This window comes from Aythya fuligula, unplaced genomic scaffold (assembly GCF_009819795.1).
Source record: "Aythya fuligula isolate bAytFul2 unplaced genomic scaffold, bAytFul2.pri scaffold_54_arrow_ctg1, whole genome shotgun sequence".
NCBI classification, from domain to species: Eukaryota; Metazoa; Chordata; class Aves; order Anseriformes; family Anatidae; genus Aythya; species Aythya fuligula.
The window spans coordinates 19,255-46,750 of record NW_022473992.1 but is presented as its reverse complement, the minus strand read 5'-3'; the positions used below and the strand labels follow the sequence as shown (position 1 = coordinate 46,750).

At 62.1% G+C, this 27,496-nt stretch overlaps 3 protein-coding genes across 3 annotated transcripts in view; all 3 read left to right on the top strand.

The window, feature by feature from the left end:
• Positions 1–5,069: 5,069 nt before the first annotated feature.
• PSMB5 (proteasome 20S subunit beta 5) lies at positions 5,070–9,461 on the top strand. The gene is made up of 4 exons (XM_032207221.1): positions 5,070–5,273; positions 6,823–7,129; positions 8,083–8,376; positions 9,317–9,461. The coding sequence occupies exons 1-3, from the start codon at positions 5,085–5,087 to the stop codon at positions 8,373–8,375; spliced, it is 789 nt and encodes a 262-aa protein (XP_032063112.1). The 5' UTR covers positions 5,070–5,084; the 3' UTR covers position 8,376; positions 9,317–9,461.
• Positions 9,462–13,948: 4,487 nt separating this feature from the next.
• PRMT5 (protein arginine methyltransferase 5) lies at positions 13,949–25,810 on the top strand. The gene is made up of 17 exons (XM_032207220.1): positions 13,949–14,058; positions 14,146–14,264; positions 14,854–14,939; positions 15,492–15,626; positions 16,247–16,359; positions 16,796–16,845; positions 17,373–17,536; positions 18,056–18,217; positions 18,924–19,001; positions 19,078–19,136; positions 19,276–19,398; positions 20,228–20,403; positions 22,575–22,684; positions 22,984–23,077; positions 23,981–24,097; positions 24,658–24,722; positions 25,629–25,810. Exons 1-17 carry the CDS (start codon positions 13,949–13,951, stop codon positions 25,779–25,781), a joined length of 1,914 nt encoding a protein of 637 aa, XP_032063111.1. The 3' UTR covers positions 25,782–25,810.
• A 982-nt stretch (positions 25,811–26,792) lies between these two features.
• LOC116501610 overlaps positions 26,793–27,496 on the top strand; it is a 14,940-nt gene continuing 14,236 nt past the window's right edge. The window contains exon 1 of the mRNA XM_032207205.1: positions 26,793–26,847. Within this exon, the coding sequence (XP_032063096.1) occupies positions 26,793–26,847 (55 nt within the window). The remainder of the gene's footprint in view (positions 26,848–27,496) is intronic.

Here is a 27,496-nt window from a genome sequence, read left to right as displayed (position 1 = left end):
TTAATAGTAATTTTAAACATCTCTCACCCATTTGATGGTAGTTTTAAATGTTTCTCACCTTTTTAATGGTAACTTTAAAGGTTTCTTACCTTTTTAACGGTAATTCAGACGTTTCTTACCCTTTTTTATGGTAATTTAAATGTTTCTCATGCTTCTTAACGGTAATTAAACTTTTTTTACCACATTTAAATGCATTTTTACAAGTTTCTCACCCTTTTAATGCTAATTTTAAACACCTCTCCCCCTTTTTAATGGCAATTTGAATCATTTCTCACTCTTTGATGGCAATTTTAAAGGTTTCTTGCCTTTTTAACGGTAATTTAAACATTTCTCATACTTTTAACCGTTTTTTAAACTTTTTTTACCACATTTAAATATATTTTTAAAAGCTTTTAACCTTTTTAATGGCAATTTAAACACCTCTCCCCCATTTTAATGGTAATTTGAATCATTTCTCACCTTTTTATCGTCCCTCTGAGCCGCCTCCTGCCCTTTCTCCTCAGCGCTTCCCGCCCTTTTGAGGCCCTGCCCCCTCCCCCCTCAGCCCTTCCCGCCCTTTTGAGGCCCCGCCCCCTCCCCCTCAGCCCTTCCCGCCCTTTCTGAGGCCCCGCCCCCGCGCTGCCCGCCCTTTTTAGCCCCGCCCCCTGCCCGGGGCCATGGCGGCGCCCCCCCCCTCGGACTGGTTCCACTGCAACCGCTGCTACCGCCAGGAGGGCGCCGGCTTCTGCCTCACCTCCTGCGGGCACCTCCTCTGCCAGCGCTGCCTGGGGGCAGGTAATAACCCCATAAAATGGGTGTGAAAGGGGTCCCCCGGGCCTTTAATGTCGTGAAGTGGAAGCACAAAGGGGGCTGCCAAGGGTTTTACCTCATAAAATGGGTGTGAAAGGGGTCCCTCAGTCCCTAGTCCCATAAAATGAGGGTAAAAGGGGTCCCCCAGTCTTTTAATGTCATGAAATGGAAGCAGAAAGGGGGCTGCCAAGGGTTTTACCTCACAAAATGGTAGCAGAAAGGGGTCTGTCAATGGTTTTACCTCATAAAATGGGTAAAAGGGGTCCCTCAGTCCTTAATCCCATAAAATGGGTGTAAAAGGGGTCCCCCGGGCCTTTAATGTCGTGAAGTGGAAGCAGAAAGGGGTCTGCCAAGGGTTTTACCTCACGAAATGGGTATAAAAGGGGTCCCCTGGTCCTTTAATGCCATGAAATGGGTGTAAAAAGGGGCCCCATGTCCTTTAATGCCATAAAATGGCAGCAGAAAGGGGTCTCCTGACACATTTACCTCACAAAATGGTTTTAAAAAGGGTTTTGCCAAGGATTTTACCTCACGAAATGGTTGTAAAAGGGGTCCCTCAGTCCCAAATCCCATCAAATGGCAGCAGACATGGGTTTTACCTCACAAAATGGTGGCAAAAAGGGGTCTAAGGTTTTACCTCATAAAATGGGTGTGAAAGGGGTCCCTCAGTCCCTAGTCCCATAAATTGGCTGTATAAGGGGTCCTCCGGTCCTTTAATGTCGTGAAATTAAAGCACAAAGGGGGCTGCCATTGTTTTTACCTCATAAAATGGTTGAGAAAAGGGGGCTGCCAAGGGTTTTACCTCAAAAAAATGAATTTAAAAGGGATCTCCCAATGGTTTTACCTCACAAAATGGCTTAAAAAAAGGGGTCCCCTACACTTTTACCTAACAAATGGCTTTAAAAAGGGGTCTCCTGATCCTTTACTGCCATAAAATGGTGGCAGAAATGGGTCTGCCAACGGTTTTACCTCAAAAAATTAAAAAATAAAATAAAATTTAGAATTTAAAAAGAGTTTTTACCTCACAAAATGTTTGTAAAAAGGGGTCCCTCAACCCCAACCCCATAAAACGGCAGCAGAAAGGGAGCCCCCAATGCTTTAACCCCATAAAATAATGGCAGAAAAGGGCCTTTCAACGCTTTAACCCCACAAAATGATTACAAAAAGGGGTTTTCGTATAATTTAACCCCAAAAAACATTTATAAAAATGGATCCTTACCGCTTTAACCCCTCCTTTTGCAGGTCCCTGCCCCGTCTGCGCCGCCGCCTGCCGCCGCTTCCCCCTCCCCGAGCAGGTGAGTGCCTGCTGGTGGCCGCCATTTTGTGCCCCCCCCACTGGGGGCCGCCATTTTGTGTCCCCCCATTCATCCCCCATTGGGCCGCCATCTTGGATACCCCCCACTGGGGGCCGCCATCTCGTGTCCCCCCATTCACCCCCATTGGGCCGCCATTTTGTGCCCCCCCCACTGGGGGCCGCCATCTTGAATCCCCCCATTCACCCCCATTGGGCCGCCATCTTGGGTACCCCCCACTGGGGGCCGCCATCTTGGGTCCCCCATTCACCCCCATTGGGCCGCCATTTTGTGCCCCCCCCACTGGGGGCCGCCATCTTGGATCTCCCCATTCACCCCCATAGAGCCGCCATCTTGGATACCCCCCACTGGGGGCCGCCATTTTGAATATCCCCATTTACCCCCATTGGGCCGCCATTTTGAATAACCCCCCACTGGGGGCCGCCATTTCGCCTCGTCCCCTCCCTCGCACCCTTATTTTGGCACCATTTTGGCGTCCCCATTAACCCCTTCCTCCCCCTTTAGCCCCACGAGGCGCCGTTCCTCCGCAGCCCCGCCGCCATCGCCCGCCAGCGCCTGGCGCACATCGCCCAGGTGAGCCAAATCCGTTGGATTTCCCCCCCAAAAAAACACATTTCTCCCCCTTTTTCGAAGCCCTGAGCTCCTCCCCACAGGCCTGGCGCTTCCAGCGGGCGCAGGCGGAGCTGCTGCTGGGCTCCCAGCGCCAGGCCGCGCGCCGGGCCCAGGCGGCACTGAGGGAGGCCCGCCAGGCGCTGGAGGCCAAGGAGAGGTGAGCGAGGACATTTTTGGGGAGGGGGCGGCCTCCCCTCCCTCCTTTCGGCCTCCCCTCCCCCCTTTCGGCCTCCCCCACCCCCCGGCCTCACCGCTGCCGCCCCGCAGGGAGGCCGAGGCGCTGAGGAAGGAGAACGGGGAGCTCAGGAGGCACCTGAGGGAGGCCGAGGTCCCCCAAATCTGCCCCTTTCACCCCATTTTTCCACCATTTAACCCCACCCTATTCCCATTTAATCTCCCCTTTCCCCATTCTATCCTTTTTGCCCTTTTTACCGCCCATTTTTCCACATTTTCCCCCATTTTATCACCATTTTCCCGCATTTTCCCCCTTTTTACCACAATTTTTCCCCATTTCACCACGATTTTCCCCTTTTAACCACACTTTTTGCCCATTTGACCATCATTTTCCCCCATTTAACCCAAATTTTTCCCAATTAAAACCCCTTTTCCCCATTTACCCTCCCATTTCACCCTATTTTTCCCCATTTCACCCAATTTCCTCCCCTCTTTTCCCCTATTCACCCCATTTTCCCCATTTAACCCCCCAATTTCCCTTTATTTTACTAATTTAATTTAATTCTTCTCTATTTAACCCATTTATCCTCATTTAACCCCCATTTCTCCTCAGTTTCCCTTATTTACCCCCCAATTTCCCCTATTTACCCCCCATTTTCCCCCTAAATTTCCCTCTTTAATCCCCAAATTTCCCCTATTTCCCCCCAATTTCCCCCTTTAACCCCCGCAATTCCCCCATTTCCCCCCCAATCCCCTCCTTAACCCCCAATTTCCCCTTTTTCCCCCCAAATTTCCCCCCCAGGTCTCCCCAGGCTGGCGGTCGAGCAGGTGAGCCCCCCCCGACCCCCCTAATTTTGGGGTCCCCCCCCCCAAGGTGCTCAGCACCCCAAATCCCCCCCCAGGAACAGCACCCCCCGGCCTGTCGCCATCACCTCCCCAGTCGAGACAGGTAGGACCCCATTTTTTTCCCTAAAACCCCCCTTTTTACCCCAAAAGCCCCCTCCCCACCCATTTCCCCCAAATCCCCCCTTTTTCCCCAAATCCCCGTTTTTTCCCCCAAACCCCTACCCCCCTATTTCCCCCTCATTCTTTGGGACCCCCCCCATTTCCGGGGAGCCCCAAAATCGCGCTGTTTCCCCCCAAAACCCCTCTCCCCCCCCCCCCAGTGACCCCCCAGCCCCGGCGGCAGCTCAGCAGCCTGGTAGTGAGGTAACCACGACCCCCCCCAAATTCAACAACGCCCCCAAATTTGGGCTTTTTCACCCCAAAACCGTGCCCCCCCCCCAGCCGCTCGGCGTCGCTGGAGCGGCCCCAGCCCCGCGGGACCCCCACGTGGCCGGGTGAGCCCCAAAATCCCCGGGTTTCACCCCAAAAATCCACCCCCCCCCCTTCCCCATACACCCTAAGCCTCCCACAAGCCCCGCCCCTTTCCCTAAAGCCCCCGCCCCCATCCCTCCAGCCCCTCCCCTTGCTCTATCATGACCCACAAACCCCGCCCCTTTGCCTCAAGCCCCGCCCCCTGTACCCAAACCACGCCCCCATCCCGCATTGCCACACCCCTACCCATAAGCCCCGCCCCCTTTCCTGAAGCCGCGCCCACCCACCCCAAGCCCCGCCCACAGCCCTTAGCCCTCCCCATGCTCTACCACTAGCCCCAAGCCCCGCCCACGCACCATAAGCCCAGCCCATCAATCACAAGCCACGCCCCCAACCCAATGCCCTATCACTAGCCATAAGCCCCGCCCCTTAAGGCCACGCCCACTCTTCAAGCCACGCCCCCAGCCTTTCCCCATGCCACCCCACTACTCCCAAGCCCCGCCCATTCACCACAAGCCACGCCCCCACCGCTCCCCATTGGCTTCCACTACCCCAAGCCCCTCCCCTTTAACACTGACCCCGCCCCCTCTCCCTAGTCCCCGCCCCCAGCCTGCCCCGCCACAGGTAAGCCCCGTCACCGCCGGGCGGAAGTCGCCGCCTCATGCCCTCAACCAAGATGGCGGCGCCGCGTTGCCCCTAGCAACCGCCGCCATTCTGCCCTCCCCCCCTCCGCGTTGCCTGGCAACCGGCGCCATTCTGCTCACCCTCCCGCCGCGTTGCCTGGCAACCGCCGCCATCTTGCGCTCCCTCCCGCCGCGTTGCCGGGCAACCGGCGCCATCTTGCGAGCGCGCCCGGCCGCCGCCATCTTGGGAGGCAAGATGGCGCTGGCCAGCGTCCTGCGGCTCCCCGCCGAGCCCTCGCAGCCCCCCGCCGCCTTCCCGCTCCTCGCAGCCCCCCGGGACGCCCCCGGCCCCCCCCAGAGCCTCGCGGCTCCCCCCTGGGGCACGGCGGAGCCCCCCGGGCCCGGTTTGCAGTTCCTGCACGGGACCACCACGCTGGCTTTTAAGGTGAGGGGGGGTTTAAGGGGGGATTTGGGGGGGTTTTGGGGGTTTTAGGGGTGTCTTTCGGGGGTTGGGGGGTCCCCGTGGGGTCTTTGGGGGGTTTTGGGGGGTCTTTGGGGAGTTGGGGGGGTCCCCGGAAGTCTTTGGGGTGGTTTGGGGGGTTTAGGGGGGTCTTTGGGCGGTTAGGGGGGTCCCGGGGGGTCTTTGGATCGTTTTGGGGGGTTGGGGGGTCTTTGGGGGGTTTTGAGGGGGTCTCCGGGGGGTCTTTGGGGGGTTTTGGGGGGTCTTTTGTGGGTTGGGGGGTTCCCGTGGGTCTTTGAGGTGATTTTAGGGACCCCCAAAGCCACCTAGAGATCTCGTGGTGGGCCTCCAGGTCTACCTAGGGACCCCCAAAGCCACCTGGGGACCTCATGGTTGGTCTCCAGGTCTACCTGGGGACCCCCAAAGCCACTGGGACCTCGTGGTGGGCCGCCAAGTCTACCTAGGGGCCTCATGGTGGGCCTCCAGGTCTACCTAGGGTCCTCCAGGTCTACCTGGGGACCTCATGGTGGGTCTCCAGGTCTACCTAAGGACCTCATGGTGGGCCTCCAGGTCTACCTGGGGTTCTCCAGGTCTACCTAGGACCCCCCAAAGCCACCTGGGGACCTCGTGGTGGGCCGCCAAGTCTACCTAGAGTTTGCCAGGTCTACGTAGGGGCCTCATGGTGGGCTTTCAGGTCTACCTAGGGGCGGCCAGGTCTACCTAAGGACCTCATGGAATGCCGCCAGGTCTACCTAGAGACCGCCAGGTCTACCTAGGGGCCTCATGGTGGGTCTCCAAGTCTACCTCAAGGTCTCCAGGTCTACCTAGGGACCTCATGGTGGGTCTCCAGGTCTACCTAGGGGCCGCCAGGTCTACCTATGGACCTTGTGGCGGGTCTCCAGGTCTACCTAGGGACCTCATGGTAGGTCCCCAGGTCTACCTAGAGACCTCGTGGTGGGTCTCCAGGTCTACCTAGGGTCCTCCAAGTACCTAGGGACCCCCAAGTCCACCTAGAGACCTCGTGGTGGGTCTCCAGGTCTACCTAGGGGCCGCCAGGTCTACCTATGGACCTTGTGGCGGGTCTCCAGGTCTACCTAGGGGCTGCCAGGTCTACCTAGGGACCTCATGGTGGGTCTCCAGGTCTACCTAGGGTTTTCCAGGTCTACCTGGGGACCTCATGGGGGTTTTCCAGGTCTACCTAGGGCCCTTCGAGTCTACCTAGGGACCCCCAAGTCCACCTAGAGACCTCGTGGTGGGCCTCCAGGTCTACCTAGGAATCTCGTGGTGGGTCTCCAGGTCTACCTAGGGACCTCGTGGTGGGTTTCCAGGTCTACCTAGGAACCTCCTGGTGGGTCTCCAGGTCTACCTAGGGATCTTCAATGCTACTTGGGGACCTCGTGGTGGGCCTCCAGGTCTACCTAGGGATCTTCAATGCTACTTGGGGACCTCGTGGTGGGCCTCCAGGTCTACCTAACACCCCGTAGCTCCACCGGGAGCCCTCCGTCCCCCCCCCAACCCCTTCTCTCTCCCCCAGTTCGACCACGGCGTGATGGTGGCGGTGGACTCGCGGGCGACGGCGGGCTCCTACGTGGCCTCGCAGACGGTGCAGAAGGTGATCGAGATCAACCCCACGCTGCTGGGCACCATGGCCGGGGGCGCGGCCGACTGCAGCTTCTGGGAGCGCCTCCTGGCCCGGCAGTGCCGCGTCTACGAGCTGCGCAACAAGGAGCCCATCTCGGTGGCCGCCGCCTCCAAGCTGCTGGCCAACATGGTCTACCAGTACAAGGGCATGGGGCTCAGCATGGGCACCATGATCTGCGGCTGGGACAAGAGGGGGCCAGGTCAGGGGGGGGTTTGGGTGGTTTGGGGGGGTTTTGGGGGGGGGTCCGGGGGGTTTTGGGGTGGTTTGAGAGGGTCTTGGGGTGGTTTGAGAGGGTCTTGGGGTGGTTTGGGGGGCTTTTGGGGTGGGTCTGGGGAGTCTTGGGGTGGTTTGAGGGGGTCTTGGGGTGGTTTGAGGGGGTCTTGGGGTGGTTTGAGAGGGTTTTGGGGGGGTTTGAGGGGGTTTTGGGGTGGGTCCAGGTGGTTTTGGGGTGCTGGAGGTCTTAAATCATCAAGAAGGAGGCTAAAGATGGAGGCTTTGGGGTTGAGGCCATCCAATCCTATTCATTTTTGGGATGGAGGCCACCCAACCATATTTTTTGGAGTAGAGGCCGCCCAATCCTCCTTCTTCTTGATGTAGAGGCCACCCAACCCCACTTATTTTTGGGGTAGAGGCCGCCCAACCCCACTTTTTAGGGTAGAGGCCGCCCAATCCTCCTTCTTTTTGAGGTAGAGGCCAACTCATTGTCTTTTTTTTGGGGTAGAGACCTCCCAACCCCATGTTTTTGGGTAGAGGCCGCCCAATCCTCCTTCTTTTTGTGGTAGAGGCCACCCAACCCCACTTATTTTTGGGATAGAGGCTGCCCAACCCCATTTTTTTTGGGTAGAGGTTGCCCAATCCTCCTCCTTTTTGGGGTAGAGGCCGCCCAACCCCTCTTATCGACGTAGAGGCCGTCCAATCCTACTTCTTTTTGGGATGGAGGCCACCCAACCCCATTTTTTGTACTGGAGGCCGCCCAATCCTCCTCCTTTTTGGGGTAGAGGCCACCCAACCTCCTTCTTCTTGAGGTAGAGGCCGCCCAATGCCACTTTTTTGGGTAGAGGCCACCCAAACCTATTTCTTTTCGGGGTAGAGACCACCCAACACCCCTTTTTAGGCTGGAGACCCCCCAACCTCCTTCTCCCCCCCCCCCAGGCCTCTACTACGTGGACAGCGAGGGCACCCGCGTCCCCGGGCCGGCCTTCGCCGTGGGCTCGGGCGCGCCCTACGCCTACGGGGTGCTGGACCGCGGGCTGCGGCCGGGGCTGGGGGTGGAGGCCGCGAGCCGCCTGGCCCGGCGCGCCATCCAGCAGGCCGCGCGGCGCGACGCCTACTCGGGGGGACGCGTCAGCCTCTACCACGTGGCCAGGGGGGGCTGGCGCCGCCTCGCCCAGCACGACCTGGGGGAGAGGCCCGAGGACGAGGAGGAGGACGAGGACGGGGTGTGAGGTGGGGGAGGAAGGGGGTTGGGGGGGTTTGGGGGGGTTTTGGGGGGATTTGGGGGTGGAGGCTGAGTTTAGGTCAAGAAAATGGAGGCCGAGAGGGTTTTGGGGGTGGAGGCCACAGTTGGGTTGAGAAAATGGAGACTGAGAGGGTTTTGGGGGGGATTTGGGGAGTTTTGGGGGTGGAGGCTGGGGTTGGGTCAAGAAAATGGAGGCCACAAGGTTGTTTTGGAGGTTTTTTGGGGGTTTTGGCGGTGGAGGCTGCGGTTGGGTTGAGAAAATGGAGGCCAACAGGGGTTTGGGGGGTTTTGGGGGTGGAGGCTGGTGGGTGACGGGGTGGAGGCTGAGTTTAGGTCAAGAAAATGGAGGCCACAAGGTTGTTTTAGAGGTTTTTTGGGTGTTTTTGGGGTGGAGGCTGGTGGGTGAGGGGGTGGAGGCCATGGTTGGGTCAAGAAAATGGAGACTGAGAGGGTTTTGGGGGATTTGGGGGGGTTTTGGGGGTGGAGGCTGGTGGGTTAGGGGGTGGAGGCTGAGTTTAGGTCAAGAAAATGGAGGCCAAGAGGGATTTGGGGGGGATTTGGGGGGTTTTGGGGAGGTTTTGGGGGTGGAGGCCGCGGTTGGGGTGAGGAAATGGAGGCCATAAGGGTTTTTGGAGGTTTTTTGGGGGTTTTGGGGGTGGAGGCTGGTGGGTGACGGGGTGGAGGCTGAGGTTGGGGTGAGAAAATGGAGGCCGAGAGGGATTTTGGGGAGATTTGGGGGGTTTTGGGGCGTTTTGGGGCTGGAGGCCGAGTTTTCTTGCAGGTTCTCATTGGCTGAGGGGGTGGAGGCCAGGATTGGGTGAAGCAAATGGAGGCCGAGGGCATTTTTGGGGCCATTTCGGGGGATTTTGGGGGTGGAGGCCGGGATTTTTGGGTCCAAACCACGGAGGCCGCGTTGTTTCCTTGCAGGCTCCCATTGGCTGATGGAGGCCTCCAATCACTGCAGGGGGGGCGGGGCCACTGCGGAGATGACCACGCCCCTTCTGGAGTGGCCCCGCCCCCTCTGGTGTTGTCCCCGCCCCCTGCTGCCCATAAAGCTCTCTGATTGGTTCCAGCCCCTGCCTCTCATTTATGGGGGTGGGACGGGGAGGAGGGCGGCCATCTTGGGTGGGGGGGGCCTCAGCCAATGGTGGTGGGTGGTGGGAGGCACGTGACCGCTTAGCCACGCCCCCTGCGAGGCTGATTGGCCAAAGGGGTTTTATTTGCCCCGCCCCATTGGCGATTTGGTGCCTCCCACAACCAAATAACGGAAAGAGCAAAGGGGCGGGACCTCAGGGGGAGGAGGGGAGGGCGGGCGGGGGATGAGCGGCTCAAAAACCGCGGAGATTTGGTCAAATTTGGGGCGATTTGGGGGTTTTTCAATGCCGGGGGCCGTCAGTAGGCTCCAGAGTGAACGGGGAGGGGCGGGGGAGCGAGGAGGCAGCTGCGCATGCGCGGGAGGAAACGGGGAAGGGAGGGGGAGCGAGGAGGGAGCTGCGCATGCGCGTGGGGAAACGGGGAGAGGAGGGGGAGCGAGGAGGGAGCTGCGCATGCGCATGGGGAAACGGGGAGAGGAGGGGGAGCGAGGAGGGAGCTGCGCATGCGCGACGCGCTCCGGGAGGGGAGGGGGAGAGGGGGCGGAGCCTCGCCGTGAGTCCCTGTGCGTCGCCCCGCCCCTGCTGCGACCTGATTGGATGGTGGGTATGGAGAGGCGGGGCCAGGCGGAAAGCGCGCGGAAGGAAGCGGCGGGAGGGGCCGGGTCGGGATTGGGGTGAAAAAGGGGGGAATTGGGGCTGGGGGGGGGCGTGGGGGGATGGGGAGGGGAAGGGGGGGAGTTGGGGTAAAAAACGGGGTTTTGGGGTGGGAAATGGGAGATTGGGGTGAGAAATGGGGGATTTGGGGTGAAAAATGGGGGGTTTGGGGAAAATATGAGGGGTTTTGGGTGGGAAATGGGATTTTGGGGTAAAAAAGGGGGGATTTGGGGTCATAAATATACGGTTTGGGTTCAAATGTGGGAGATTTGGGGTTGAAGATGGGGGATTTGGGGTATAAAAGGGCGGTTTTGGATGGTCAAGGGGGGATTTGGGGTGAAAAATGGGATTTGGGGGTAAAAAATGAGGGTGTTGGGCTAAAAATGGGGGTTTGGGAGCGAAAACTGGGGAGTTTGGGATGAAATTTGGGGAGTTTGGGGTTGAAAAGGGAGGTTTGGGGTGAGAAATGGGGGTTTGGGGTCAAAAAATGGGGATTTGGGGTGAAAATCTTGAATTTTGGGGTCCAAAAGGGAGTTTGGGGTGAAAAAAGGGGATTTGTTGTCAAAAAGGGAGATTCTGGAGTGAGAAATGGGGAATTTGGGGTCAAAAAGAGGGATTTGGGGTGGAAAAAGGGGGATTTGGGGTTAAAAAAGGGGGATTAGGAGTGAAAAATGTGAATATTGGGGTGAAACCTGGGAGATTTTGGGGTGAAAAAGGGGGATTTGGGGCAAAATACACTAATGTGTTGTGGGTAACCCCCCCTTACCCCCCATTTAGCGCCATGACGGACCTGGAGGCGGAGCTTCTGGGTGAGAGGGGCGGGGCTACAGGGGGTGGGGCTAAAAGTTAATTATTTAATATGCTAATGAGATGCTAATGAGCCCCTCCCTCCCCACAGGCCCGGCGCTGCCGCTGCCCCCCCCCGAGGAGCTCCTCCCCCACCCGGGGCTGGGCCGGCTGCTGGCGGCCCTGGGGGCGGGGCCCGAGGGGGCGGGGCCCGAGGGGGCGGGGCTTGGCGCGGCCGGGGGGCGGAGCCTGCGGCGGGCAGAGGCGGAGCTTGGGCGGCAGCGAGCCGCCTGGTTGGCCCGCGAGGGGCTCTGGAGGGCGGTGCTGGAGCTGCTGCGGGAGCCCCGCCCACAGGAGGTGTGGCCTAAAGGGGGGGCGGGGCTTAGGGGTGGTTTATCAGGGCCGCAAAGCCTCATGGGAAGGCCATGCCCCCTTTTAGGCCCCGCCCACCCTGGAGCTAGCGCTGGCATTGGCCCAGCTGCGCCTCGGCCCGCCCCTATTGGCCGCTCTGCTGCCACCTCCCCAGGTGAGCCCCGCCCCCTTATTTAAATATCTTGGTGATGTCACCGGCCGCGCCCTCTGATGTCACTGACCACGCCCCTTCCCCCCCCCCCAACAGGACCCCGCCCCCTTGCGCCTCCGCCTGCTGCCATTGGTGGAGCGGCGCCTGGCGGGGAAGGCGGGGCAGCTGGCCGACTACTTCCGGGGGCGGGGCCGTGACGTCACCGACGGTGATGATGTCACCGATGACGTCGCCGAGGAGCTGGCGGCCCAACGGCGCCGCCTGGAGGCCGCCACCGCCCGGCGCCGCCGCCTGGCCGGGCAGCTGGACAGCCTCCGGCGCCTCTACCCACAGGTACGCCGCGATGACGTCATCGCTGACGTCATCGGTGACGTCATCGGTGACGTCACGGCCCCGCCCTTGCAGGTTCTGGGGCGCTGCGGGGCGCTGCTGGGGCGGCTGCAGGAGGAGCGGGCGGCGGGGGCGGAGCTGGAGTGGCGCCGGGGGCTCTACCTGGAGGCCAAGGGGGCGGCCACGCTGCTCAAGATCCGGTGGGTGGCGACGTCAGCGTGACGTCATCGCGGGGTATGACGTCATCGCCAGGTATGGCGTCATCTTGACGTGGGGTGGGTGGGGGCCCCGCAGGTTGGAGGAGCTGACGGTGCTGCTGGACACCTACAGACCCGAGGTGCTGGAGGCGCACCGCGTCATCAGGTGCGGCCCCTATCGCCCCCGTATCGCCCCACGCTGTCGCGATATACCACGATATCGCCCCCATATCGCCCCATATTGCCCCATACTATCACGATATACCACAATATCACCCCATACTGTCCTGATATGCTGCGATATTGCCCCCATATTGACTCCTATCACCCCATACAGTCACGGTATGCCCTGATATCGGCCCCATATCACTCCCTGTCGCCTCATACTATCCCGATATGCCCTGATATCACCCCTTATCCCCCCAATATCGCCCCATACTGTCGTGATATACCCCGATACCGCCCCATATCACCCCTTACTCACGCGATATGCCCCGATATCCCGCGATATCGCCCCGGTATCGCCCCATATCGCAGGTCGCGCCTGGAGGCGGAGCTATCGCGGGCAGAGGCGGAGCTGTCGGGGGCACGGGAGGCGCTGGGGGCGCTGCAGGCGCTGGGCCCGGGCTTCCAGGAGGCGGCCGCCGAGTACGGGCGGCTCCGCGAGCGCCTCCGCCACCGCCGCTGGGCCCTGCGCCAGCTCCATGGCCATGACGGTGACGTCAACGATGATGTCAGCGATGACGTCACCAAGGATGGCGACGGAGGACCGGCGTGAGAGGGAAGGGTGGGGGCCAAGATGGCCGCCATGGGGGCAAGATGGCTGCCAGGGGGGCAAGATGGCCGCCCTAGCAACCACTGGGTCTCCATAGCAACAAGATGGCCGCCCTGGCAACAAGATGGCCGCCCTAGCAACCAGGAGGTCTCCATAGCAACAAGATGGCTGCCACGTTGGCTCCACCCCCTTGTTGCCATGGAGACTGCGGTGGCCCCGCCCCCACCCGGCTCCGCCCTCAATAAATTGACCCCTCCCCCTTTGTGCCCGTCTCTGGCCTCTCATTGGTTGCAATAAGGGGGTGGGAGGGAGGGGCGTGGCCTCGGTGAGTGGCAGCGGGAGGTGGGCGGAGATTGGGTGGGTGGGAGGGGTCTGCAGGGGGTGATTGACAGGCGAGGAGACTCAGTGATTGGTTAAGGGGCGGGGCTAGAGCCTCCCTCAGGCGTTTGATTGACAGCAGGGGGCGCGCAGCCATTGGCCAACAGCCCAGTGAGGGCGGGACCTCCCCTCAGCCTCCCCAAGCCGTTTGATTGACAGCCGAGACCGCGCAGCCATTGGCTCACAGCCCACTAAAGGCGGGCCCTCTTTTCCCGCCCAACCTTTAGACTGACAGCCGCCTCCGTGCAGCCATTGGCTCACAGCGCAGTGAGGGCGGGACCTCTCTTCAGCCTCCCTCAGCCATTTGATTGGCAGGCGAAGTCGCGCGGCGATTGGTTCACACCCCACTAAAGGCGGGCCCTCTTTTCCCGCCCTCACCCTCGACTGACAGCCGCCTCAGCGCAGCCATTGGCTCACAGCGCCAGGAGGGCGGGTCCTCCACTCAGCCTACCTCAGCCCTTTGATTGACAGCCGAACCTGCTCAGCGATTGGTGCACTGGCTTCTGAGGGCGGGACTCATCGTCCCGCCCAACACCTTGACTGACAGCCGGCTCCGCGCAGCCATTGGCTCAGCACCCAACGAGGGCGGGACCTCCCCTCACACGCCCTCAGCAATTTGATTGACAAGCGAGGCTGCGCTGCGATTGGCTCACAGCCCAATAAGGGCGGGACTCAGCTTCCCGCCCAACCCCTTGACTGACACCCCTCTCCGCTCCCCCATTGGCCGTGGGGGCGGGCTTTGCGCGTTTTCTCCCTCCCCATTGGCCACCGCGGCGTTGGCGGCCGGAAGCGGCTCCTGAGGCGAGGCGGAGAGGCGGCAAGATGGCGGCGGGCGGCCCGGGGGCTGCGGGCGCCGCTCGGGTGTCGAGCGGGCGGGAGCTGGGCTGCGTGCCCGAGGTGGCGGCGGCGCTGGGGGCCGTGGCCCGGCAGGGGTGAGCGGAGCCTCGAAACCCCCTCGGTGGTGACCCTCGGGGTGGGATTTCCGCTGCCCTTTGACCTCTGACCCCTCGGTTTTTTAGGTTCGACTTCCTGGCGGCGCCGCTCTTCCACCCCCGGCACCGCCGCGAGTTCGGGCTCAGCCCCGCCAGGGACAGGCCCGGGCCGCAGACGCGCTCCGACCTGCTGCTCAACGGCAGGGGTGAGCGGGGGGGGGGCTATAGGGGGGTTATAGCGGGTCTATAGGGGGTCTTTGTGGGATTTGGGGGGGCCATAGGGGGCCTATGGGGGTGTATTGGGGGTTATATGGGATTAGGGGGGGCTATGGGGTCTGGAGAGAGGGCTATGAGGGGAAGTAGAGGGCTATAAGGCACGTATGGGGCTCTGTAGGGGATTTGGGGGGGCTAGAGGGGGCTGTGAGGGGATTTAGAGGGGTGTAGGACAGGCTATGGGGTATTTAAAGGGGATATAAGGAGGTTATAGGGGATTTATTTGGGGTATAAGGGGGCTATAGGGGATTTGGGGGGGTATAGGGGGGTCTGTAGGGTGTATATAAGGGATTTAGGGGGGCTATGGGGGCTGAGGAGGGGATATGGGGGGTCTGTAGGGGATTTGGGGGGTCTATAGGGGAGCTATAGGAGGTTTAGAGAGGCTATAGGGAGATTATATGGGGTCTGTATGAGATTTAAGAGGTGTATAGGGGATCTAAAGGGCATATAGGGGATTTCGGGGGTCTATAGGGCCTTTAGGACCCCTTTAGGGCCCCTTTAGGACCCCCCTGTCCCCCCCAGACTGGACGACGCTGATCGTGGGCCGCCTGTCCCCATGGATCCGCCCCGACTCCCCCCTGGAGCACGTGCGCCGCAACTCCGAGGCGGTGAGCGGGACACGCCCCCTCGGCTGCAAGCCACGCCCCCTCACCTACAAGCCACGCCCACTCTGTACCAAGCCACGCCCCCACCAACCTGACCCCCCATCACATGGCATTCAGCCTCCCAGCCCTCAAAGCCCCGCCCCCAGCACCAAGCCACGCCCCTTTGACTGAAATCCTGCCCCTTGCTAAAGCCACGCCCCCAAGGATGTCCCTACACACCTAAGCCCCGCCCACGTCCATAAACCACGCCCCCTTTCTGAACCCCCATTGCTCCAGCTCAGCCCCTCCCACCAACACCCTGCCCCCCGAAGCCCCGACCATCAGGCCACGCCCACCAGACTCCACCCACTTAAGCCACACCCCCAAAGCATCACCATAAGTCCCTCCCACTCTGACCACGCCCCCTCGCCCCCTTTAAGCCCCGCCCATCCCCTCCAACCCACCCCAACCCCACTCTTCCACCCCCTGCCCTCCCCCTCAGTCCCCGCCCCCCGGCGCCCCACCCAGTCAGGCCCCGCCCCCCGGGGCCCCGCCCGGCTAAGCCCCGCCCCCCAGGCCATGCTGCAGGAGCTGGATTTCGGGGCCTACCTGGGGCTGCCGGCCTTCCTGCTGCCCCTGCGCGGCGCCCACAGCCCCAACCTGGCCCGGCTGCTCAGCGCCCACCTGCACAGCGGCCACCACAGCGCCGCCGTGAGCACTGGGGGGCACTGGGAGGCACTGGGAGGGACTGGGATATACTGGGAGGGGGACTGGGGGCACTGGGAGGGGGTTTGGGGGGGGTATGGGGGGATATAAGGGGGTAACAGGGGGATATGGGGGTATATAAGGGGTTATTGGGGGGTTTTGGAGGGATTGGGGTGTACTGGGAGGGCACTGGGATATACTGGGAGGGACTGGGAGGGGACCAGGGGGCACTGGGAGGGGGTATAGGGTGGGTATGGGGGGGTTATAGGGGGGTTATAAGGGGTTATTGGGGGTCTGGGGGGAATTGGGAGGGAATTGGGGTGTACTGGGAGGCACTGGGGGGGGACTGGGGAGCACTGGGAGGGGACTGGGATATACTGGGAGGGGTTATCAGGGGGTTATTGGGGTGCTATAGGGAGTTTTGGGGGAATTGGGGTGTACTGGGAGGTATTGGGAGAGACTGGGTTATACTGGGAGGGGGCTGGGAGCTACTGGGAGGGGGCTCAGGGGCTCTTGGGAGGCACTGGGATGTACTGGGAGGGGGCTGGGCTGTACTGGGAGGGCCAAGGGAGGCGGGGGGGCTCTTACTGGTCTGTACTGGTTCTTACTGGTCTGTACTGGGGCAGTTCTGGGTGCGGGTGCCGCTGGTGGCCCCCGAGGACTCGCGCGATGACGTCATCGAGAACGACCCCGCCGGGGCAGGGGGGGAGGGGGCAGCCGAGGAGCGCACCTGGCACTGGTGGGCACTGGGATGGACTGGGAGGGACTGGGAGGGGACTGGGAGGGGGCTGGGGGGCAATGGGAGGGACTGGGGGGGGAAATGGGGGAACTGGGAGCCACTGGGATGTACTGGGAGGGGACTGGGGTGGACTGGGAGGGACTGGGAGGGTTTTGGGGTGAAAAATGGGGATTTTGGGGCAAAATGGGGGTTTTTGGGGGAAAATGGGGATTTTTTGGGGGTTAAAAGGGGGGATTTGGGATCAAAAGGGGGGATTTTTGGGTCAAAAAGTGGCACTTTGGGTCAAATCCGTGAACTCAGGGGTAAGAAGGAGGATTTTGGGATAGAACCATGGGATTTTGGGGCCCGAGGGAGCTCGTTGGGGCGAGAAGAGGAGGTTTTGGGGTTGGGCGGGGCCCCGTTTTGGGGCTAAAAGCGGGGATTTTGGGTCCGGCAGGTGGCACAACTTCCGCACCCTCTGCGACTACAACAAGCGGGTGGGCGTTGGTGAGTGGGGGCGGGGCCTGGAGGGGGCGGGGCCTCACCGGGTGGGGGTGGGGTTTCACGAGGGGGCGTGGTCTCGCGAAGGGGGCGTGGCCCAACTGTTGGGTCACTGTGGGGGACCCATTGGGGGGTGTCAAGGGGGGTGGGGCTAAACCAGGGGGTGTGGCCTTATCAAAGGGGCGTGGTCTAACCCTAAGGGGTGTGGCCTAACCGAAGGGGCGTGGTCTCACAAAGAGGGCGTGGTCTAACCCTTGGCATGGATCACATGGGGGAAACCATGGGGGGTGTTGGGGGGGCGTGGCTTAGCCTAGTGGGCGTGGCCTGACCCCAAGGGGGCGTGGCTTAACGAAGGGGGTGTGGCATAAACGAGGGGGCGTGGCTTAATGAAGGGGGCGTGGTCTGATCCTTGGATTACCTACGGAACCATAGGGGGGTGTCAAGGGGGGTGGGGACAAAACCGAGGGGGCGTGGCTTTCTAAAGGGGCGTGGCCTCCCCGAGGGGGCGTGTCCTGACCGTCCCCGCCCCCCAGCGCTGGAGGTGGGCCCGGACCTGCCGTCGGGGGCGGCGCTGGAGCGCTGGCTGGGGGAGCCCCTGCGGGCGGCCCTGCTGCCCACCAGCCTCTTCCTCACCAACAAGAGGGGCTTCCCCGTCCTCTCCCGCCCCCACCAGCGCCTGCTCGGCCGCCTGCTCAAGGTTTGGGGCCAAAAACGGCGATTTTGGGGCCTTGGGGGGGGTTATAGGGTCGGTATGGGGGGGTTATATGGGGTTATGGGGTGGATATAGGGGGCTATATGGGGTTATTTGGGGTCCTGGGGGGGCTTCCCCGTCCTCTCCCGCCCCCACCAGCGCCTGCTCGGCCGCCTGCTCAAGGTTTGGGGCCAAAAACGGCGATTTTGGGGCTTTGGGGGGGTTACGAGGTGGGTTATAGGGGTGCTATTTGGGGTTATTTGGGGTTATATGGGGTCATGGGGGAGGTTTTGGGGTACAATGGGGTGGTTGTGGGGCTGGGAGGGGGGTTGTGGGGCAGTTGTGGGGCTGGGAGAGAACCTGTGGGTCCTGGCCCCAGATCTATGGGGCAGCGCATGGCTCTATGGGTCCTGGTACTGGTTCTATGGGGCAGGCTGTGGCTCTATGGGGCAGACCACAAGCTCTATGGGGCAGAACATGAGCTCTATGGGTCCGGCCGTGGGTCTGACGCCCCCCGCCCCCCAGCTGGAGGTGCAGGTGGTGCTGTGGGGCGCCCCCCACCACGGGGGGAAGCCGCTGGGCGCGTACCTGCAGTACCTGGAGCACCTGGGGCAGAGCCGCCCCCCCCCCTCCGCCTACGAGCTCTTCGCACGCGGCTACGAGGACTACCTCCAGTCCCCCCTGCAGGTGGGCGGGGCCACGGGGAGGGGGCGGGGCCAACGGGAAGGGGGAGGGGCTAAAGGGGAGGGGGTGGGGTTAAGGGAAGGGGGTGGGGGTCATGGGGAGGGGCAGAGGTGGGGGGAAGGTGGAAGGGGGGAAAAGGGGGCGTGGTTTGGGAAGAATGGGCGTGGTTTGGTCGAAAGGGGCGTGGTTTGGTCGAAAGGGGGCGTGGCTAGTAAAAGGAGGAGTGGCTAATGCAAAAAGGGGAAGGGTTAGGGGGAGGGAGGGGGTGGGTGCAGCTGGGAGGGAGGGGAAAGGGGGCGAGGTTTGGGAAAAGGGGTGTGGTTTGATGGAAGGGGGCGTGGTTAAACGCAAAAGGGCGTGGTCAAGCCAAAGGGGGCGTGGTTAACACAAAGGGGGTGGGGTTAACCCAAAAAGAGGAAGGGAGGGGGTAGAAGGAGATGGGAGGAAGGTGAAAGGGTCAAAGGGGGCGTGGCTTGGTCAAATGGGGGCGTGGTTTAGTTTAGGGGGCGTGGCTGATATAGGGGTGTGGCTTAGAGTGGGCGTGGCCTCAGTGGGCAGGGCCTGACGGGCTGTAGGCAGGGAATCAATGGGGAACGGGGGAGGGAGGCGTGGTTTAGTAAGTGGGCGTGGCCAATCGTGGGCGAGGCTGCCGAGGGGCGTGGCTTTGTGCTGAGTGGGCGTGTCCCTCGCTGGCCCCGCCCCCCGGCAGCCCCTGATGGACAACCTGGAGTCGCAGACCTATGAGGTGTTTGAGAAGGACCCAATCAAATACTCCCAGTACCAGCAGGTGGGCGGGGCCTGGGGCCCGGGGGGCGGGGCCACGCGTGACCACGCCCCCTAATTGGCCACGCCCCCTTTCCTAGGCCATCTATAAGTGCCTGCTGGACCGCGTGCCCGAGGAGGAGAAGGACACCAACGTGCAGTGAGTGCCCCATGGGGGGGTGGGGCGGCTGTGGGGTGGCTGTGGGGCACTGTGGGGTATCTATGGGGTCTTTATGGGTCCCTATGGGGTCTCTATGGGGTCCCTATGGGTCTCAGTGTGTTTGCCCCCCATCTCACAGGGTGGTGCTGGTGCTGGGCGCGGGGCGGGGTCCCCTGGTGAACGCCACCCTGCGGGCAGCGCGCCAGGCGGCTCGGAGAGTGCGCGTCTACGCCGTGGAGAAGAACCCCAACGCCGTCGTCACGTGAGCAACCCATAGCGACCCCATAGGGACCCCATAACCACCCTATAGACACCCCATGGCTGCCCCATAACCATCCCATAATAATCCTATAGTGACCCCATAACCGCCCCATAACTGCCCCGTAGAGACCCCACACTGCCCCATAAGCCAGCCTGTAGCCCCGCCCCTTGCCCCATAGCCCCGCCCCCAGCCCTGCCCACAACCCCCTGACCCCGCCCACAACCCTGTGGCCCCGCCCCTTACCCCATGGCCCCTCCCTCATATTCCCTGACTCCATAACCCCACTCCCTTTCCCCCATAGCCCCCTCCCACCACCCCATAGCCCCTCCCACTGCCCCCTAGCCCCGCCCCTGACCCTGCCCCTTCCCCCGTAGCCCCTCCCCTTCCCCATAGCCCATTCCTGCCCCTTATAACCCCACTCCCTTCCCCCATAGCCCCTCCCCTGACCCCACCCACCACCCCATAGCCCCACCCCTTTCCCTGTAGCCCCGCCCCCTCTTCCGTAGCCCCTTCCCTTACCCCATAACCCCACTCCCTTCCCCTAAAGCCCCCTCCCCTTCCCCCATAGCCCCTCCCCTTCCCCCATAGCCCCTCCTCCTGCCCCATAGCCCCTCCCCTGACCCCGCCCACCACCCCGTGGCCCCACCCCTTACCCGGTGGTCCCTCCCTCTCCTCCATAGCCCCTCCCCTATAACCCCTTCCCTTACCCCATAACCCCACTCCCTTCCCCCGTAGCCCCTCCCCTTCCCCCGTAGCCCCTCCCCCGGCCCCGCCCCCTCCCCGTGGCCCCTCCCCCGGCCCCGCCCCCGACCCCGCCCCCTGTTGGCAGGCTGGAGAGCTGGCAGTACGAGGAGTGGGGGGCGCAGGTGACGGTGGTGCCGCGGGACATGCGCGAGTGGCGGGCGCCCGAGGCCGCCGACCTGCTGGTGTCCGAGCTGCTCGGCTCCTTCGGGGACAACGAGCTGTCCCCAGAGTGCCTGGACGGCGCACAGCCCTGCCTCAAAGGTGGGAGGAAAGGGTTTGGGGGAAATACCGGCGGGTTTGGGGTCACTGGGGTCAATGGGAATGGGTTTGGGGGCAATGGGGTCAATAAGGGTGGCTTTGGGGTCAATAGGAGCAGCTTTGGGGTCAATGGGAATGAGTTTGGGGTCAATGGGGGCAGGTTTGGGGTCAATAGGGGCGGGTTTGGGGTCAATAGGGGCAGGTTTGGGGTTAATAGGGACGAGTTTGGGAGTTTTGGGGTCAATAGGAATGGGTTTGGGGTCAATAGGAATGGGTTTGGGGTCAATAGGGGCAGGTTTGGGGTGTTGGGATCCACAACGAGCTGTCCCCAGAGTGCCTGGACGGCGCCCAGCCCTGCCTCAAAGGTGGGGGGACGGGGATTGGGGGAAATACCGGCGGGTTTGGGGTCAGGGGGTCAATGGGAATGGGTTTGGGGGCAATAGGAAAGGGTTTGGGATCAGTAGGGGCGGGTTTGGGGTCAATGGGGTCAATAGGGACAGGTTTGGGGTGAATAGGGGCAGGTTTGGGGTTAATAGGGACGAGTTTGGGGGTTTTGGGGTCAATAGGAGCGGGTTTGGGGTCAGTAGGGGCGGGTTTGGGGTCAGTGGGGTCAATGGGGACGGGTTCGGGGTCAATAGGGACGGGTTTGGGGTCAATAGGGGCGGGTTTGGGGTTAATAGGGACGAGTTTGGGGGTTTGGGGTCAGTAGGGGCGGGTTTGGGGTCAGTAGGGGCGGGTTTGGGGTCAGTGGGGTCAATGGGGACGGGTTCGGGGGCAATAGGGACGGGTTCGGGGGCAATAGGGACGGGTTTGGGGTCAATAGGGGCGGTTTTGGGGTCAATAGGGATGGGTTTGGGGGTTTTGGGGTCAATAGGGACGGGTTTGGGGTCAATAGGGACGGGTTTGGGGTCAATAGGGACGGGTTTGGGGTCAATAGGGACGGGTTTGGGGTCAATAGGGGCGGTTTTGGGGTCAATAGGGATGGGTTTGGGGGTTTTGGGGTCAATAGGGACGGGTTTGGGGTCAATAGGGACGGGTTTGGGGTCAATAGGGACGGGTTTGGGGTCAATAGGGACGGGTTTGGGGTCAATAGGGGCGGTTTTGGGGTCAATAGGGATGGGTTTGGGGGTTTTGGGGTCAATAGGGACGGGTTTGGGGTCAATAGGGACGGGTTTGGGGTCAATAGGGATGGGTTTGGGGTCAATAGGGACGGGTTTGGGGGTTTTGGGGTCAATAGGGATGGGTTTGGGGTCAATAGGAGCGGGTTTGGGGTCAATGGGGACGGGTTTGGGGGTTTTGGGGTCAATAGGGATGGGTTTGGGGTCAGTGGGGTCAATAGAGGCAGGTTGGGGGTCAATAGGGACGGGTTTTGGGAGGTTGGGGGTCATGAAAATGGGTTTTAGGGTCAATAGGGACAGCTTTTGGTGGTTTTGGGGTCAATAGGGATGGGTTTGGGGTCAATGGGGACGGGTTTGGGGTCAATATGCCGGGATTTGGGATTTTGAGTTTATAGCGACGGGATTTGGGCGCTTCAAGGCCATTGCGTTCAGTGCCGATTTTTGGGGTGTAAAGTTGGGTTTTTGGGGTTTTGGGGTTGGTTTTGGGTTTGTGGGATGGGTTTTGGGGTTGTGGGGCTGTGTTTTGGGGTCAATATGCCGGGATTTGGGATTTTGTGCCTATAGTGCCGCGTTTCGGGCCCGTTTTGTTCAGAGGCTGTTTGTGGGGTGTGGGTGTGGTTTTGGGGGCGTAAAGTTGGGTTTTGGGGGTTTTGGGGTTGGTTTTGGGTTTGTGGGATGGGTTTTGGGGTTGTGGGGCAGGGTGTTTTGGGGTTGTGGGGCTGAGTTTTGGGGGTCAGTATGCTGGGATTTGGGATTTTTGGTCTATAGGGACGGGATTTGAGTGTTTCAGGGCCGTTGGGTTTGGGGTGGGTTTTTGGGGTGTAAAACTGGGTTTTTGGAATTGTGGTGTGGGTTTTGGGGTTGTGGGGTTGCTTTTGGGGTTATAGGGGTTTGTTTTGGGGTTGTGGGGGAGTGTTTTGGGGTCAATACGCCGGGATTTGGGATTTTTGGTCTATAGTGACGGGATTTGGGCGTTTTGGGGCCGTTCTGTTCAGAGGCTGTTTGTGGGGTGTGGGTGTGCGTTTTGGGGCGTAACGGCGTGTTTTTGGGGCTCAGAGGGGGGCGTGAGCATCCCCTGCTCCTACACCTCCTTCCTGGCCCCGCTGTCCTCCTCCAAGCTCTACAACGAGGTGCGCGCCTGCCGGGAGCGCGACCGCGACCCCGAGGTGAGGGGATTGGGGGATTTGGGGGGATTTGGGGGGATTTGGGGTCTTGGGGAGCTCATTTGGGGGGTCTTTGGGGGGGATTTGGGGTCTTTGGGGGGGATTTGGGGTCTTTGGGGGGATTTGGGGGTCATTTGGGGTCTTGCGTTGGCCATGGGGGATCTTGGGCATCTTGGGGGCGTTTTGGGGCCTTTTGGGGGTCTTGGGGTGCTGGGGGGGTGTGTGGGGTTTTGTGTCGGGGGCGGGGTGTGGGCGTGGTCCTGGTGACGTCACGGTGACGTCAGGCCGGGCCCCGCCCCCAGGCGCAGTTCGAGATGCCGTACGTGGTGCGGCTGCACAACTTCCACCAGCTGGCCCCGCCCCAGCCCTGCTTCTCCTTCCGGCACCCCAAGACAGGTAGGGGGCGGGGCCGCGGGGGGACACGCCCACGAAGGGGCGGGGCCTCCTGGATCACGCCCACAACTGGGCGGGGCCTCGGAGAGATGAGCAGTGAGGCGGCACGACGCACTCCCACCACCTCGGCCCCTCCCCCTTTTATATCAAAGGGGCGGGGCTTCTGGGGACACGCCCACCAAGTAGGCGGGGCCTCTTGGACCACGCCCACGAGTGGGTGGGGTCTCATAGGCCACGCCCACAATTGGGCGGGGCCTTGGGGGGAGACACATGCGACATTGTGGTGCAATGCCCTACATTGGCTCCTCCCCCTTTCATTTCAAAAGGGGCGGGGCCCCTGGGGACACACCCACCAACTAGGCGGGGCCTCTTACACCACGCCCACAATTGGGTGGGGCCTTCTAGGCCACGCCCACAGCTGGGCGGGGCCTCAGGGGGAGACACATGACATTGTGGTGCAATGCCCTACATTGGCTCCTCCCCCTTTAATATTAAGAGGGGCGGGGCCTCGGGGGACACGCCCACAAAGTGGGAGGGGCCTCGCAGACCAAGCCCACAAAGTGGGCGGGGTCTCATAGGCCACGCCCACAACTGGGCGGGGCCTTGGGGGGAGATGCGCAACAAGGTGGCGCGATGCCCTACCACTGCCCTACCTTGGCTCCTCCCCCTTTTCTACCAAAAGGGGCGTGGTCTAGGGGGAGGGGGCGTGGTCTATGGTTGACCACGCCTCCCTTAGACCACGCCCACAAGTGGGCGGGGCCTTGGGGAGAGTCAACAAGGCAACGCAACGCGCTCCAACCGCACGGTGCCGCCCGACCTTGGCTCCTCCCCCTTCTATACCCAAAGGGGCGGGGCTTAGGGGGAAGGGGCGTGGCCTAGGGGTGACCACGCCCCCTCCCGGCGCAGACCCCGCCCAGGACAACAGCCGGTACGTGCGGCTGGCGTTCCGCGTGGAGGTGAACACCGTGCTGCACGGCTTCGCCGGCTACTTCGAGACCACGCTCTACGGGGACATCACCCTCAGTGAGGGGGCGGGGCCTGAGGGGGCGGGGCTAAAGGGGGCGGGGTCTCGGGGGGCGGGGACTAAGGGGGCGGGGTCTAGAGGGGGTGGAGATGGAGGGTCAGCAATGGTCAATGGGGTGGTTGGTGTTGGGTTGGGGTCAAGGGGGCGGGGCTTAAAGGGGGAGGGGCTTAAAGGGGTGGGGCTACAGGGGGTGGGGCCTAAGTGGGTGTGGTCTCAGGGGGCGGGGTCTAAAGGGGTGGGGTGTAAAGGGGGTGGAGCTTGAAGGTATTGGTCAAGGGGGTCAATGGTGGAGGGTTAGAGTCAAGGGGGCGGGGCTTAAAGGGGGAGGGGCGTAGAGGGGTGGGGTTCTAGGGGGAGGAGCTTAAGAGGGTGGAGTCTCAGGGGGGCGGGGCCTAAAGGGGTGGGGTGTAAAGGGGGTGGGGCTTGAGGGTCATCAATGGGGTTGGGTTGGGGTTGGTTGGGCTCGAGGGGGCGGGGCTTAAATGGGTGGGGTTCAAGGGGCGGGGCTTGAAGGGGTGTGTCCCCAGGGGGGCGTGGCCTAACGGGGCGTGTCCCGCAGGTATCCGCCCCGAGACGCACTCCCCGGGGATGTTCTCCTGGTTCCCCATCTTCTTCCCCATCAAGGTGAGGGGCGGGGCTCCCAGTGCTCCCAGTACACACCAGTACACACCAGTCCCCTCCCAGTACCCCCCCAGACCCCAGGCGGCCATCTTGGCTTGACGCCCTTGAGCTCCGCCCCCTCATGGCAGCCATCTTGGGTTGACAGCCATCTTGTTGGCCCCCACTGGGCTCCCCAAGAGGTCGGCCATCTTGTGTTGACCCCCAAAGTGACGGCGGCCATCTTGGCCCAATCCCATTGGGCTCCCCATGATGGCGGCCATCTTGTGTTGACCCCCAGGGTGATGGCGGCCATCTTGGGTTGACCCCAAACGTCTTGGCAGCCATCTTGGGTTGACCCCATTGTGCTCTCCAAGAGGTCGGCCATCTTGTGTTGATCCCTAGCGTCTTGGCGGCCATCTTGGATCAACCCCATTGGCCTCTCCAAGCAGTCAGCCATCTTGTGTTGACCCCCAACGTGCTGGCAGCCATCTTGGCTCAACCCCACTGGGCTCCCCGTGATGGCAGCCATCTTGTGCTGACCATCAGGGTGACAGCAGCCATCTTGGCTCAACCCCATTGTGCTCCCCATGATGGCGGCCATCTTGTGTTGACCCCCAAAGTGACAGCGGCCATCTTGGCTCAACCCCATTGGGCTCCCCAAGAGGTCGGCCATCTTGGGTTGACCCCCAAAGTGATGGCGGCCATCTTGGGTTGACCCCCAACATCTTGGCGGCCATCTTGGCTCAATCCCATGGGGCTCCCCAAGCAGTCAGCCATCTTGTGTTGATCCCTAGCGTCTTGGCGGCCATCTTGGCTCAGCCCCACGGGGCTCCCCAAGAAGTCGGCCATCTTGCGCTGACCCCCAGCGCCCCCCCACGCTACTGGCCACCCCGGGCCCCCCCCGTAACCCCCTCCCCTCTCTCCCCGCAGCAACCCCTGGCGGTGCGGGCGGGCGAGGAGGTGGCGGTGGCCTTCTGGCGCTGCGCCACCCCCAAGAAGGTTTGGTACGAGTGGGCCGTCACCGCGCCCGCCTGCTCCGCCCTGCACAACCCCACCGGCCGCTCCTACACCATCGGCCTCTGAGCTCAATAAAGCGCCCTCCAACGCACAAACACGCCTCCCGGCGGCCATCTTGGGGGAGGGCGGCCATCTTGGGGCAGCGGGGTGGCCATCTTGGGAGGGGATCAGGCGTCTTTTTGGGGGGGTTAAGTGGGATTTGGGGGGATTTTGGGACTGTTTTCGACACTGGGAGGGCTTTTGGGTGGGGGGAAGCAGCCATCTTGGAGCGGCGGCCATCTTGGGAGGGGGGCAGCCATCTTGTGGGGGGCTTTTTGGGGGGTTTTAAGTGGGATTTGGGGGGATTTTGGGTCTGTTTTCGACACTGGGAGGTTTATGGGGCTATTTGGAGGGGTTTTGGGTGGGGGGAAGCAGCCATCTTGGAGCGGCGGCCATCTTGGGAGGGGGGCGGCCATCTTGTGGGGGGCTTTTTGGGGGATTTTAAGTGGGATTTGGGGTTGTTTTTGACACTGGGGGGGATTATAAGGGACAATTGGATGGGTTTTGGTTGGGGGGAAGCGGGAGGGGGCAGCGGCCATCTTGGGAGGGCGGCAGCCATCTTGTGGAGGGTTTTTGGGGAAATTTTAAAGTGGGATTTTGTGGGATTTGGGGGTATTTTGGGAGTATTTTAAAAATCGGGAGGTTATTAGGGGTTGTTGTGGGGTTTTGGGTCTTCTTGGAGGGGTTTTGGGTGGGAGGGGGCATCGGCCATCTTCTGGGGGGCTTTTTGGGGAGGTTTGAAGGGGGATTTGGGGGTATTTTGGGGGTGTTTTCAACACTGGGGGGGTTCTAAGGGGTATTTCGGGGGTTTATAAGGGATAATTGAGGTGGTTTTGGGTGGGGGGAAGCGGGAGGGGGCGGCGGCCATCTTGGGAGGGGGGCGGCCGCCTTGTGGGGGGCATTTTATGCATTTTATTTTATTTTTTAAGAGATTTGTGGGGTTTTGGGGCTTGTTTTCAACACTGGGGGGGTCACCAGGACGTGTTGTGGGGGTTGGGGCAGGGGGGAGGCCATTTTGCCCCCCCCCGAGCCGCCGCCATGTTGCTCAGGCTTCACCCGGGCCGACCAGGCCGCGTCTCCATGGCAACAGCGCGCCCGTAGGGGCGGGGGCGCGGTCTCCATGGCAACAGCGCGCGGGGCGGGGCCTCCGCGACGTCACGGGGAGGGGCGGGGCTCCGTCCCCATAGCAACCGCGCCCCGGTAGGGGCGGGGCCGCGTCTCCATAGCAACCGCGCCGGCCCTCCCTCCCCTTTCACCCCCGAGCCAATCGGCGGCGCCGCTGCTTCGCCCCGCCCCTTCGCGGACCCGCAGCCAATCGCAGAGCGGCGGGGCGGCGCCGCGAACCAATGGGCGCGCGGCGTGGGCGGGGCCGGGGCCGCGCCTGCGCGGCGCGGAGGGGGCGGGGGGAAGGTTCTGGAGGCCGCCGCCATCTTAGCGCCGCGTCCCGGCCGCCGCCGCCGCCGCCGCCAGCCGGGAGGGGCCCGGTGAGGGGAGGGGGGGGCGGCCGTGACGTCACGGGGCGCGACGTCACCCGGCGTGACGTCACGGCCCGGGGGGGGGGCGAGGCGAGGGGTTGGGGGGGGGAGGAGGGGGTCCGGAGGCGGTGGGGGGGGGGGAGGAGCGCGGTGCGCATGCGCGGGGGGAGGGGTTAAATAAAAGGGGTGTGGCTTCGGGTGGGCGGGGCTTGGGGGGGGCGGGGATTAAAGGGGGCGGGGCCTCGCGGCCGGGCCCTGGAGGGAGGG

Excerpts from the sequence above, each read along its gene's own strand:
- PSMB5 (XM_032207221.1), top strand. The coding sequence starts at position 5,085 with ATGGCGCTGGCCAGCGTCCTGCGGCTCCCCGCCGAGCCCTCGCAGCCC. Across the intron at positions 5,274-6,822 it reads CCACCACGCTGGCTTTTAAG|TTCGACCACGGCGTGATGGT; the intron begins GTGAGGGGGGGT and ends TCTCTCCCCCAG. Across the intron at positions 7,130-8,082 it reads CTGGGACAAGAGGGGGCCAG|GCCTCTACTACGTGGACAGC; the intron begins GTCAGGGGGGGG and ends CCCCCCCCCCAG.
- PRMT5 (XM_032207220.1), top strand. The coding sequence starts at position 13,949 with ATGGCGGCGGGCGGCCCGGGGGCTGCGGGCGCCGCTCGGGTGTCGAGC. Across the intron at positions 16,360-16,795 it reads GAGGAGCGCACCTGGCACTG|GTGGCACAACTTCCGCACCC; the intron begins GTGGGCACTGGG and ends TGGGTCCGGCAG. Across the intron at positions 22,685-22,983 it reads AGCGCGACCGCGACCCCGAG|GCGCAGTTCGAGATGCCGTA; the intron begins GTGAGGGGATTG and ends CCCCGCCCCCAG.